Source organism: Misgurnus anguillicaudatus, chromosome 5 (assembly GCF_027580225.2).
Source record: "Misgurnus anguillicaudatus chromosome 5, ASM2758022v2, whole genome shotgun sequence".
NCBI lineage: Eukaryota > Metazoa > Chordata > Actinopteri > Cypriniformes > Cobitidae > Misgurnus > Misgurnus anguillicaudatus.
Window position 1 is genome coordinate 1,514,584 of NC_073341.2, and position 14,143 is coordinate 1,528,726.

General features: G+C 38.5%; 1 protein-coding gene across 1 annotated transcript in view; it reads left to right on the top strand.

The window, feature by feature from the left end:
• The window catches only part of ift122 (intraflagellar transport 122 homolog (Chlamydomonas)), a 171,224-nt gene that overhangs the window by 77,601 nt on the left and 79,480 nt on the right, over positions 1-14,143 (top strand). Inside the window, exon 9 of the mRNA XM_073867399.1 lies at positions 11,977-12,168. Within this exon, the coding sequence (XP_073723500.1) occupies positions 11,977-12,168 (192 nt within the window). The remainder of the gene's footprint in view (positions 1-11,976; positions 12,169-14,143) is intronic.

The following is a 14,143-nucleotide window of genomic DNA, read 5'->3' on the forward strand; positions in this document are numbered from 1 at the left end:
TGCACCTATTTCATTGCTAAAAACCAGGGTTATGTGCATTTTGTTTAATACAATGTTTTCACATGGTGTATGGTTAAAATAAAATGTTATTTTCCACATACCATAAATTTTTGTAGCTCTAGATTTCAGTCTCATATTAGCCACATCAATGTGATCGAAACCCATACACCCAAAGTTTGTTAAAAATCAGCCAAAGAACGTGCTAGATATAAGACACATTTTAGTTTCCCTGACTCTGATGAAAAGCCATTAGGACCTGTGGTGTGACAACTTTTTTCTTCTTTTTATGCTGTTTATTGCTGCTGGTTGAAACACCCACGTTGAGTCTTGTGCAATTCAGATGTGCGCATTTCAAATTGTTTCTCTGACTTTGCCATTTCTCGCCTCGCCATTACAACATTGTTTGAGATGATGTTGACCAAGTTTGGTGAAAATTGCATGAATCCTTTAGGAGTATTTAAAAGTGAAAGCAGAATTCATCATAGTTGGGTAAATGCTAGGACTCTGTATTCTAGGATTATTGTTTCTTAACTGCTTGGAAACAATTACAGTATTATGTAAAGCGTTATGTATTTATTCAATTATGTCACCTAAAATTATTAGGCCAACTTTTAATCTTACTCTGTTTATGTATCATTTTGTTTATGTATTAACACAGTGGCAGTTGTGGCCTGATGGTCAGAGAGGTTGACGTGTAACCCAGATGTCGCTTTTATTTTGTTTTTGGTTCTTTTTATTCTTTGATTTCTTTCGTTTTTTTATATGTTTGTACTGTGAGGTATTGCACAAAGTATCTATTGTATCAGCACTTTCGTCCTCTTAAAGAATTAATTACACTGGTCCTTCCAGGCACAGTACACATGGAAAGTGTAGTAATTAAGGAAAGTATGCACTGATCATTATGTAGCTGTAATGCAGTAGCCTCCAGTGGTGTCTAAGGAAACACTCTGCATGCTTTTTACATTACACTGCAATTAATAGGTGCCTGTAAAAAGTGCTCTTGTCCTTAGCATTGGGGGTATTTGAGAAGGGAAGGGAAATCGAGGTAAAGGAAAACAAATGACTCGTGTTCTGGTGGTCTGACAGTCTACAGATGTCTGTAGACAGCACAATAAAGGCCATTTAGGTGACAAATTTGACATGGAATTGGCCGAGGACTACAGAGGCTGTAATGTTAGAGGCAGATGCAGGAGTTGGAATCCAGACATTCCCAAATATGAAAACTAATCTGCTCACTTGTGCTTATTTCGGCCCTTTGTTCATCATCATCATGTTCTCTCCATACTGCATTATCATCTTCTCAGTCACATATCCACATAAATTCGCTAAAAGGAAACACTAACCAACTAAAAAAATTATGCAGTTGTGAATTTGTCTCTGTACAACACTTCTCCTGTTTTATTTCTGTAACAATGTGATGTTTTTGCAAGTGAAACTTTTGTTTTTTATGATGACACACATAATCTAAAAAGGTAATTCCTGGCCTGTCCCACCTCAGAGGTCTTGACTTACACAACTGTTATCTTAAAACATATACCGTGTCATATAGTTAATTGAATTATCAAACCATTAGCTTTATGCAACATTTTACTTACATACCTTTAACTATATGTTTTTCTCGATTACAAAAAGCATGACATTTCTTACAATATTGACTTAAAAACACCATCTTAGTGTGATTATAATAGGATTTTTGCAATATTGCAATTATACACTAACCTAAAGGATTATTAGGAACACCTGTTCAATTTCTCATTAATGCAATTATCTAATCAACCAATCACATGGCAGTCGCGTCAATGCATTTAGGGTTGTGGTCCTGGTCAAGACAATCTCCTGAGCTCCAAACTGAATGTCAGAATGGGAAAGAAATGTGATTTAAGCAATTTTGAGCGTGGCATCGTTGTTGGTGCCAGACGGGCCGGTCTGAGTATTTCACAATCTGCTCAGTTACTGGGATTTTCACGCACAACCATTTCTAGGGTTTACAAAGAGTGGTGTAAAAAGGGAAAAACATTCAGTATGCGGCAGTCCTGTGAGCGAAAATGCCTTGTTGATGCTAAAGGGAGAATGGGTCGACTGATTCAAGCTGATAGACGAGCAACTTTGACTGAAATAAACACTCGTTACAACCGAGGTATGCAGCAAAGCATTTGTGAAGCCACATCACCCATAACCTTGAGACGTATTGGCTACAACAGCAGAAGACCCCACCGGGTACACTCATCTCCACTACAAATAGGAAAAAGAGGCTACAATTTGCACAAATTTGCCCAAAATTGCACAGTTGAAGACTGGAAAAATGTTGCCTGGTCTGATGAGTCTCGATTTCTGTTGAGACATTCAGATGGTAGAGTCAAAATTTGGCGTAAACAGAATGAGAACATGGATCCATCATGCCTTGTTACCACTGTGCAGGCTGGTGGTGGTGGTGTAATGGTGTGGGGGATGTTTTCTTGGCACACTTTAAGCCCCTTATTGCCAATTGCTGACTTAAACCACTATAATATTTGACACTTGCATTACATGCGAACGGCCCCTACGCTAATAGAACTCTGTTTATGCCTCCCTGTCTCGTCCTCGACCCCGAGGACAATGAGACAAACAGACCCAGTTCCTGTTGCTGTGAAGGTCATCGCACCACTGATCTACTGGCTGTCCTTCATCGTGATGCCTAGCCGATGCGCGACCAAAGACCACCGGCTGAACCAGTTTAATCCGTTTACCCGCTTCCTATCCCTACCGTATCTACATATATGAATATATTAATTTCTCCCAAGGGTTTTTGTCCTTCTAGGAGTTTTTCCCACCGGATTTTCTCCTGGGGGGGGTTCGTCCCAGGGAGAGTCAGCCAACTTTGGCTTAACTTAGCACTTTACTGTATAAGTTACATTATTAATACGCTTGCTTGTACGGTTTAACCTTAGCCGCTATATTCTACTTCTTATATTAATTCAATTCAATTCAGTTTTATTTATATAGCGCTTTTCACAAGTGTTAATTGTTGCAAAGCAGCTTTACACGAGTAGATGTAAAGGAGAACACAGAAAATCAATAGATAATATAAGCAGTAGAACATAGCGGCTAAGGTTAAACCGTACAGGCAAGCGTATTAATAATGTGACATATACAGTAAAGTGCTAAGTTAAGCCAAAGTTGGCTGACTCTCCCTGGGACTAAAAACCCCCTAGGAAACAACCCGGTGGGAAAAACTCCTAGAAGGACAAAAACCCTTGGGAGGAATTAATATGTATATATATATATATATATATATATATACAGGAACTGGGTCTGTTTGTCTCATTGTCCTCGTGGTCGAGGACGAGAGAGGGAGACAAAAACAGAGTTATATTAGCGTAGGGGCCGTTCGCATGTAATGCAAGTGTCATACATTATAGTTGTTTAAGTCATCTCGGTTCCAGACAGGCTAACTATTGCGGCAATAGTGTATTACCCATATGAGGTGTGTGAGTGCTTTGTTCTAGACAAAATAACTACTGCGGGAAAAGTACATTTTCTGGACATATTTTATGTGAATGCTTTGTTAAAGAAGATTGTCTTAAGTTTAGATTTAAATTGATCGACTGTGTCTGATACTCGAACATTATTTGGTAAATCATTCCAGAGCTTAGGGGCCAAGTAGGAAAAGGATCTACCACCTTTAGACACTTTTGATATTCTAGGGATAATTAAGTGATCCGAATTTTGTGAGCGCAGTTTACGTGGTGGATTGTATTCTAATAGTAGTTATTTAATATACGAGGGCGCTAGGCTATTTAAGGCTTTGTAGGTGGTAAGTAATTTTTTTAATTTTATGCGATATTTAACTGGTAGCCAATGTAAAGATGCCAGAATTGGACTAATGTGGTCATACTTTTTAGATTGAGTAAGCACTCTTGCGGCGGCGTTTTGAACCAGCTGTAGCTTGTTTAGCTGATTTGAATGGCATCCCCCGAGTAACGAGTTACAATAGTCTATTCTAGAGGTCATAAAAGCATGGATAAGCTTTTCTGCATCTGATGCAGACAGCATATGGCGTATTTTTGAGATATTTCTAAGATGGAAGAATGCTGTGCAGCAGACGTTGGAGTTATGACTATCGAAAGATAGATTGCTGTCGAACATCACACCTAAATTCTTAACCGTGGAAGATGGCACCACCGTGCAGCCATCTATGGACAACTTGTAATCTGACATACTATGTTTGTAGCGATTTGGTTCAATAATAAGTATCTCAGTCTTATTGGAGTTTACCATAAGAAAGTTATGTGCCATCCAGTCCCTAATATCACTAATGCAGTCTGTTAGCTTAGCAAACTGGTGGGTTTTGCTAGGATGTGACGAGATGTAAAGCTGGGTATCATCAGCATAGCAGTGAAAACTTATGTTATGTTTCCTGATAATGTCTCCTAGAGGTAACATATATAACGAGAATAGGATAGGGCCTAAAACTGATCCCTGTGGTACACCGTATTTAACCGGGGAGTGATATGACTCTTCCTCATTTGCATAAACAAAGTCATAGCGATTGGTTAGATACGATCTAAACCAGGCTAATGCCTGACCACTGATGCCAACATAGTTTTCAAGTCTACTGAGTAAGATTCTGTGATCTATTGTGTCAAAGGCTGCACTAAGGTCTAGTAATATAAGGATTGAGATTTCACCACGATCGGATGTTAATAGGAGGTCATTTGTAACTCTAAGCAGCGTTGTCTCTGTGCTATGGTGGGGCCTGAATCCTGATTGTAACTTTTCATATGTATTATTATTCGCTATGAATGTGCGTAGCTGGCTTGCCACTACTTTTTCTAATATTTTAGAAAGAAAATGTAGATTTGAGATTGGTCTAAAGTTATTAAGATCTCCCTGGTCAAGGTTTGGTTTTTTAATGAGCGGTCTAATAACTGCTAGTTTGAAAGCTGTTGGAACGTGTCCTAATTCTAGAGATGAGTTAAAGATATTTAGTACCGTGTCTGACACTACATGAAATATCTCTTTTAGTAATGTTGTGGGAACGGGGTCTAGTATGCAGGACGATGATTTGGATGACGTTACTAATTTAGAGAGCTCTTCTATTGTAGTAGGTTAAAATGACTAAAGATGTTTGTATGGTAATCTGGTTTCGGTTTGTTCTTTGTTTCTAGTCAGTTTCGCAACTGTGCTAAATAGGAAATAAGCGTACTGAGATAGGTAGATCTGGCGGTTTTAATAGCCTGTCTATAGTGTTGAACACTCTCTTTCCATGCTGAACGCCATACCTCTAACTTTGTGCTTCGGTAGTTTCTTTCCATTTTTCTGGCTACTTTTTTAAGGGCTGCAGTATGATGGTCATACCATGGAGCTGGCGTTTTTTCTTTGATTCTCTTTTTTTCGAATGGGAGCAACGGCATCCAATGTGCTAGTGCAAACATTGTTCAGGTTTTCTATTATAATATCCAGATCTTCACGGTTATCTGTTAAATGTTTCATTTGAGACAGGTCTGGAAGAGTGCTAATAAAGCTATCTTTAGTGGTGGAAATAATTGTTCTGGCTAATCTGTAGCATGTTGTAGACTGAGCGGTCCTATCTAGAAGTATCGTGTAAGACACAAAGCAATGGTCTGAAACGGCATCGCTCTGGGGTGATATTTCGATGTCATTAATATTGAGTCAGAGTGACAGAATTAAGTCTAATGTGTGCTTACAAGTATGCATGGCCTTGACACGTTTTGTTTAATACCAAGAGAATTTAGAACATCCATAAACGCACGTCCTAATGTATCTTTTGGGTTATCCACATGAATATTGAAATCACCAACGATAAGAGCTTTATCTACAGTGACTGTGAGTTCAGATAGGAAGTCTGCTATTTCTTTAAGAAAATCTGTGTGGTGTCCCGGAGGCCTATATATGGTAACTAAAATGAACGAAAGCTGTTTGTTGTTACGATCAGTTATTTCCATATTTAACAGTATTATTTCAAACGAATTAAATTTTAGTTCGGATTTATGGTTTACTTTAAATATTTTGTTGTATATTGTAGCTACACCACCCCCTCTCCCTTTTAGACGAGGAACGTGTTTATAGTAATAGTCTTGTGGGGTGGATTCGTTTAAACTGATGTAATCGTCTGTTTTAAGCCAGGTCTCTGTTGAGCAGAGTGCATCTAAGTTTTGGTCAGTAATTATTTCATTGATAATATGTTCTTTATTAGTAAGCGATCTAATGTTAAGAAGGCCGAATTTTAACATTTGAGTTTCATCTGTTAATGTATTGTGTTCTAATTTTATGTTAATAAGATTTGTACGAGACGAGGTAAACGGTGCTCTGTATTTATTTGTTCAAGGAACAGACACAGTCGAGATGTGTTGGTACTCTGGTAAAAAAGGCTCTATGTGCTGGGATATATGTGATCTTGACATGTCAAGGCAGCTAACAGACTGAAGGGTAAGCAGATCTGTCTGTTTCCTGACCTGGGGCCTGGATAGTCAGACTATATCAAAAGTAAGACTATTGGTCAGATTTCTAGAAAGTATAGCACTTCCTTCCGGAGACGGATGGAGGCCATCTCTCTTTAGCAGGTCAGGTCTTCCCCTGAAATGCTTCCAATTGTCTATAAATTGTCTATGTTATGCTGAGGGCACCACTTTGACATCCAGCCATGAAGAGACACTAATCTACTGTAAGTTTCATCCCCTCGGTAGGCGGGGAGGGGACCAGAGCAAATTACATCTTTGGTGATCTCCGACTGGCGGAGTCTGGTGTCATTCGTGCCGGCGTAAATAACAATCTTAGAAAACTTACGTTTAGCATAAGCCAGCACTTTAAGTTTGGATCAAATGTCAGACGCTCTGGCTCCCGGTATACAATCGACTATGGTGGCTGGTGCCTCAATGTCAACGTTCCTGAGTATAGAATCTCCAATAACCAGGGCACCTTTAACAGACGTCTCAGCCGGTGTATTGCTGAGTGGAGAAAATCTGTTTGATATTAAAACAGGAACTTTATTTGGATGCCGAATGTGACTATGCCGCCTGACAGTCACCCAGTTAGTCAGCCGCCTTGACTCTGAAGTCGGAACCGAGCCATGTGTATTATGCTTAACACTAGGCGCACCCGAAACAGTGTTTGTAACATTAACATTAGCGGTCTTACTGTCCTCAACTAGCGTTCGGATGCGCGCTTCTAGTTCTGCAACCTTCTCCGTCAGCCTTACTACTTCAATACACTTAGCACATGTAAACCCCTCTATGCCGACGGAAGAAGCTAAACTGTACATGTGGCAAGAAGTGCAGGTTACAATGACAAGCGGAGTCTTACCGTTTTCATGCTGGGTGATGGCGTCTCCGTTCGCTCGAACGCTGTCCGTGAAGCTGCATCGAGACCGGTGTTCGCTCGCAACACGCCTCGGCCGCCTACGAGGGTCTGTGGTCAGGGTGATGTTAGGCACGCTGACTCTGCGAAGGCCGGGCAGCAGCTCCTTCACAGCTTCCCGATCTGGTGTGGACAGATCAGAAAAGCATACATCGGATGAATCCGCCATTAGATCGCCAACGAAGGGAGGTTTAAGTAAACAGACGGTAAGAAATGCTAGCTTTAGCCGGCACCGGCTGGTTATGCTAGCGGGCTATATGCTAGCGGGATATATGCTAACACTGGGTGTTACTAGTGATAAAATCGTATCGCTTAGTAATACAATTCAGTAATCGTCAAGGTAAAGTATTCCTAAGATAAACTAATAAGTTATATTATATGGATAGTAATAAGATAGTGGAAAAATAGGATTTAGTTGATAAGCTCAACGGAGCTTCGGGCTTGCGACTCCTCGTCTCTCTCTCAGCGTGGCGGAAGGGATTTTAGTTGTAATTCAATGACTCTTGAGTAAGACTCTATTATCTATTGATTTTCTCCTTGGTGTTCTATTGGTGTATCTATTGGTGTTCTCCTTTACATCTACTCATGTAAAGCTGCTTTGCAACAATTAACAATTGTGAAAAGTGCTATATAAAAAATAAATAAATCGAACTGGGCATCGTTTAAATGTCACGGCCTACCTAAGCATTGTCTGTGACTACGTCCATCATGTTATGACCACCATGTACCCATCATATGATGGCTACTTCCAGCAGGATAATGTACCATGTCACAAAGCTCAAATCATTTTGAATTGGTTTCTTGAACATGACAATGAGTTCACTGTACTAAAATGGCCCCCATAGTCACCAGATCTCAACCCAATAGAGCATCTTTGGGATGTGGTGGAACAGGAGCTTCGTGCCCTTAATGTGCATCCCACAAATCTCCATCAAATGCAAGATGCTATTCTATCAATATGGGCCAACATTTCTAAAGAATACTTTCAGCACCTTATTGAATCAATGTCAGTGTAGAATTAAGGCAGTTCTGAAGGCGAAAGGGGGTCAAACACAGTATTAGTATGGTGTTCCTAATAATCCTTTAGGTGAGTGTACTTTGCCTCATGTAGACGCAATACTTCAATAAAAAATAATGCGTTTATTAAAGCTTATAATTGCAGTAAGTATAATTGTATTAAAACAGGTGGTGTATGCCGATTTTAATCACAATACATGGCCATGTACACTCTAAAAAACGCTGGGTTATTTTCAACACAGCATTGGGTCAAAAATGGACTAACCCAGCCCATTGGGTTCTAATTCAACCTATGTTAGGTTGTTTCAAACCATTGAAACCAAAATATAAACATCTTCTCGGTTAATTAAACCCAACAGCTGGGTTCATCCCTTTTGACCTTGCCCTGGGTTGAAAATAACTCAGGATTTCTTTAGTGTAAATACATTAATTGCATCTATGTATGTGTGTTTTTCTTTGCACCTTAAGTGCAAATTCATTTTTAACTTGACATTAGGAAGTTAACACAAATCAACACTCCTCGCTGTCAGCAGTCTGCCTTCAACCAGAAACAGTGAAAAAAAAACTCGACAGCAGCGTATGTGTGACGTGATGTGGTGCTAGGAAGACGGGGAGGACAAGGAGATACCAAAACATCTACATTTAATAATGATTCAAATTACAAAATGGAACATAGGTAACAGGGCAACGCTAATAATTTTTTATATTGGCCCGGTTGGGCCAGTGGTTCAGGTTTTCACTTGCCCTGCCAAAATTTTCACTAGCACCAATAAAAAATGTCAGTGTCACATGCACTACTCACAAAAAGTTAGGGATATTTGACTTTCAGGGCAAAAAGTTCATGCTACAGTGGTATTATATCATTAAAGAAGGGCATTTGAGTAGAAATGTCAAATTAAATTTACATGTATAGTGCATTTTAGGTGCATTGTGAAATTTCACCGGAATGTCCAATATCCCTAACTTTTTGTGAGTAGTGTATTTAAAAAGAATAATTCAAAATTCAAATATAATTGTATACAACAGACATGTTCCAATGAAAAAAGGCTCCCAAGGCAGTCCTTTATGTTGAGCCCTGGGCAATAATAGACACGACATGAACGATACTGGACAAAGACTAGAGGAGAACACAGGGTATATATACACAAGAACACAGGTAATGACAATGACCACGTTTACATGCACACCAATAATGCGATTATTTCCAATTATGCGAGTAAGGTCTTAATCGCAGTAAGATTAAGACATGACTGGAGCTAACCTCTTCACCCCAGTTTACATGCAGTTTTTATTTTCGGATTATTCACACATAGCCCAATGCAGAGCACAAAGGATGAACTCACATATATGGTCCACTGTTTTAATTTACTTACGTTAAATGACAAACACGTTGTTATAGATGTATTTCATTATCCGGTGGCGTGATGAAGATATAAATATGACAGTGCCTGTAAAGGGCGTTCACATGATATAAATATATAGTTTTAAAAATCGTTTTATAATAGCAGAGCTCACACAACAACTATAACGATAGCGATTTTGGCACATGATGAACGATAAACCATTGACAGCAAATCAAATCTATTTGAACTTGAAGTGCTGTGCAATTAAAATGCAGTAGAAAGCTCATTCATTGCTAAGGTTATAACATAAAATTACCTCAGGTATCCACTATCCAGAGCTGATGCAGTTTTTGCTGTGAAATTTTTCTACCACACTGACTACGCCAAAAGGTAAGATTTAACCTACTACATTCATTGTTTAGTTACACGAAACGCAGCGAGTTGAGGACATCTGCTGGTTTCCTGCTGTGTAAATCCAACAAGAACAGCATACATTCAGTGACATGTAAACAATTTCAAAAAAGTTTTTATTACAAGAAATATCCAATATTAGGTAATGCCGAGGTCGTCGAGCGAATTAGCATGAAGTTATCATTATGATGTGGTCACTTATATATTTATCGTTATAATTATCGTTATAATGTCCCTTAAAGCTTTTATACACTGCTGTTGTGTTATTTGAGCTTTTTCTGAATAAAGCCAGACTGCTGACAGCGAGTTGTGTTGGCAGAGTTCATGTAAAACTTACTAATGTCAAGTTTAAAACGAATTTGTGCTTAAGGTGCGTGATTAAAACGCACGCGCACTTCAGTTAGTGCGGTATAAATGCGATTGAAGCGTTTACATGGACGCAGACTGCGATTATAAACGGAGTACGCCACTTCAAGTTCAAATAGATTTGATTTGCTGTCAATGGTTTATCGTTCATCATGTGCCAAAATCGCTATCGTTATAGTTGTTGTGTGAGCTCTGCTATTATAAAACGATTTTTAAAACTATTTTTTTATATCATGTGAATGCCCTTTACAGGCACTGTCATATTTATATCTTCATCACGGCACCGGATAATGAAATACATCTATAACAACGTGTTTGTCATTTAACGTAAGTAAATTAAATCAGTGGACCATATATGTGAGTTCATCATTTGTGCTCTGCATTGGGTTATGTGAATAATCCGAAAATAAAAACTGCATGTAAACCAGAGTGAAGAGGTTAGCTCCAGTCATGTAAACATTAAGACCTTACTCGCATTATTGGAAATAATCGCATTATTGGTGTGCATGTAAACGTGGTCAATGAAACATGAGGGAAAACTAAACAACAAAGATGATACTCTTAAAAGTATGAAACCATTACAGGTATTGTTATAATATTTCTGTCTCCACTGTGGCACAGAATTAGGAAATACGTCTATAGGAACATGTTTGTCATTTAATGCAAGTAAATTAAATCAGTGGCCAGCAACACACCTGTATGCAAGCTCATCATGTGCTGTGCATTGGGCTGTATGTGAATAAAATGCACAATCATTAGCAAATAATCAGAATATAAAAACTACATTATTGGTGTATGGAAACTTAGTCATTGACACATGACAGCAAAAGTGACCATGCTACCAAAGTGTAGGGTGGCCATTCGTGCCAGTTCCGCCAGACATGTCCCGAACAGTTTTTCGGGTTGGTTCTCCGGAAGTCACGTTGGTCGACCGCATACGTCATCAAGGTTTAATATTTCAGGTTCAATTTCAGAAAAGCTACAGTTACATTTCAAGGTAAGAATGAAAGTACAATGATTGTATGTCTTAAAAGAAATAAATCTTAATTTTCTAATGTATTTTAACTGAAATGTGAGAACATCGATGACGTATGCGGTCGAGCAACGCGACTTCTGGAGAATGCACCCGAAAACATGTTTGGGACGTGTCTGGCAGAACTGGCACGAATGGCCACCCTACCAAAGTGTGACATCAAATCTAATATTTTTTGTAACTTGAAATGTAGTGTAAGTTTAAACCTAATTGCTAAGTTTTTTCATATAAATTATATAATGGTTCTAATGGTTAATACTTGACAATAAAGTCACACAAATCCAATTTTTACTATATGTCTTATTTACTACAGGGTGATTTAACTGTAAGATTACAAGTGAGTAGGGCACTTCCTTTCCTGTCAGTGAAACAATGTGATTCATATGATTCCCTTAAGGATTGATGATTAGTATAAAACTAAGAACGTGTTTGTCGTGTTTTTGTCTTCAGATAGGGAAGGACAGGCTTTTGAACTTTGACCCATGCTGCGTGAGTTTCTTCTCTAGGGGTGAATACATTGTGATGGGCGGCTCCGATAAACAAGCCTCACTCTACACTAAAGACGGTGTTCGACTCGGCACCATTGGTGAACAGAACTCCTGGGTCTGGACGTGCCGTGTAAAGCCAGACTCCAATTATGTGGTATGAGATTTCCTGTCATAAGAAAGTCAAAGGAAAATATGTATATATATAAGTATGTTTTGCATTAATAAGTGTTAATGGTTAGTAATTATTATTCATTACAGCGAGATGGTCTTTCTGCTGGGCCTTAGGCCTGTCGAACCTCCTATGATGCCTGTGGTGAAATATGCATGCCAGGGGGTCCATTTCCCTGAGGAAGGCCTAAACCTGACCGCATACCACAAACACATTTTTTATTGTTTAGTAAATCCTTGATGTTACTGACAGATTTAGGGGCAGTTTCCCAGAAAGGGTTTAGGTTAACCCAGGACTAGATCTTGGATATATTTAGACATTTAAGTCGTTTTTACAAACATACCTTACAAAAAACATTACTGGTGTGCTTCTTTAGACAAAACAATGGCACTGATTTATGTTAAGATGTGTCGGTGCAAGATGTTTTTAAATGAAAGCAGCTCAAAGATTCATTTTAGTCTGAAACTAGGATAAGCCCTGTCTGGGAACCCCCCCCCCCAATGAGGTTAACCCAACGTGTATATCAAAACCTTTGTGGTTGCAGTTTTTCACTTGTATATATTTTAAGTTGTTTATAAAAGAAAGACAGACTAAAAATGTTATTCTCACATCGAATTCCTTAGCGAGTTTTTTAATTACAGACTGTGAGTTCTAAAAACTCTACATTTGAACTAGGGCTGGACCATTATGTCCAATATATCTATCGCAGATATACCCCAGCTCCTTCCTGTGCTTCTCAATAACAGCTCTTCTCTGGGTAAACACTCCAAAGTCTCAACCAGATTTATTGATCGCATAATGATAATGATATGATTTTATGCAAGGTATAGATGAGCGATTTAAATCCGATCAGGCATTCTGTTTCCTTGCTGTACCAGAGAGCGTGGCTCATGGTTGCTTAGCTACGAAATACGCTGCTGGGGTCGCACTTTGGAAGGAAGAAGCGACTTGACCATCGTTTAAAGTAATTTTCCACTTTCATAAAAAATTCTGATAATTTACTCACCCCCATGTCATCTAATATATGTTAATATATAAGAGTTTTTTCAGGAGTCAGCTGACATTAGCTTATCTTAGAACTCTCTTATATATGTTACATTATTACCACGCTCACTAGTATGGTTTAATCTTAGACACTGTACTCTGCTTCTCATGTTGTCCACTGATTTTTCTGTGTTTTCTCTTGCTTTTATAATGTAAAGCTGCTTTGAAACAATTAAACAACTGTGAAAAGAGATTTAGAAATAAAATTGAAATTTAATTAAATTTGTTTAGTTGAGAAGAAATTCAGTTTTTTGAGGAAAACATTCTATTAGTCCCCAACAGTTACAGTTTCAATGCAGTTTAAAATTGCATTTTCAATGCAACTTCAAAGGGCTCTAAACGATTCCAAACGAGGCATAATGGTCTTATCTAGCGAAATGCTTGTCATGAAAAAAAAAAACTTTTAAACTACAACTTCTCATCTTGCACTAGCATTGTGACACGCCAGCATTACCTTACGTATTGCGTAAAGGTTGAAAGGTCACGCATGACGTATGCGAACCTACCGCTCCTGTGTTTAGAAGTGTGGAGAAAGAGGACCGTTTCGATGTTGTTGTATGAGGAATGATACTAATTAATGTCTTTGCGTCAATTTGTTTAAAATGGTCCACAAGTGTGAGTTTTACATTCTGTACGTAACAAAGAAAGACATAAACATCTTGGATGACATATGGGTGAGTAAATTATAGCGATTTTTTTTGTTTTATGAAAGTGGAATATTCCTTTAACACGCGTTTTTAGACGTGACGTAAATAGCCACAGCCCACAGGACGCTGTCATGTATATAGAAATATTGGCAATGTGTTTAGAAACCATATGACCCTTATTTAAAAAACAACAACAACTAAATATACTGTTTTGATATTTAATTATTGTCCAGCCCTAATTTGAACATTATTACACAGGCTATTAATCT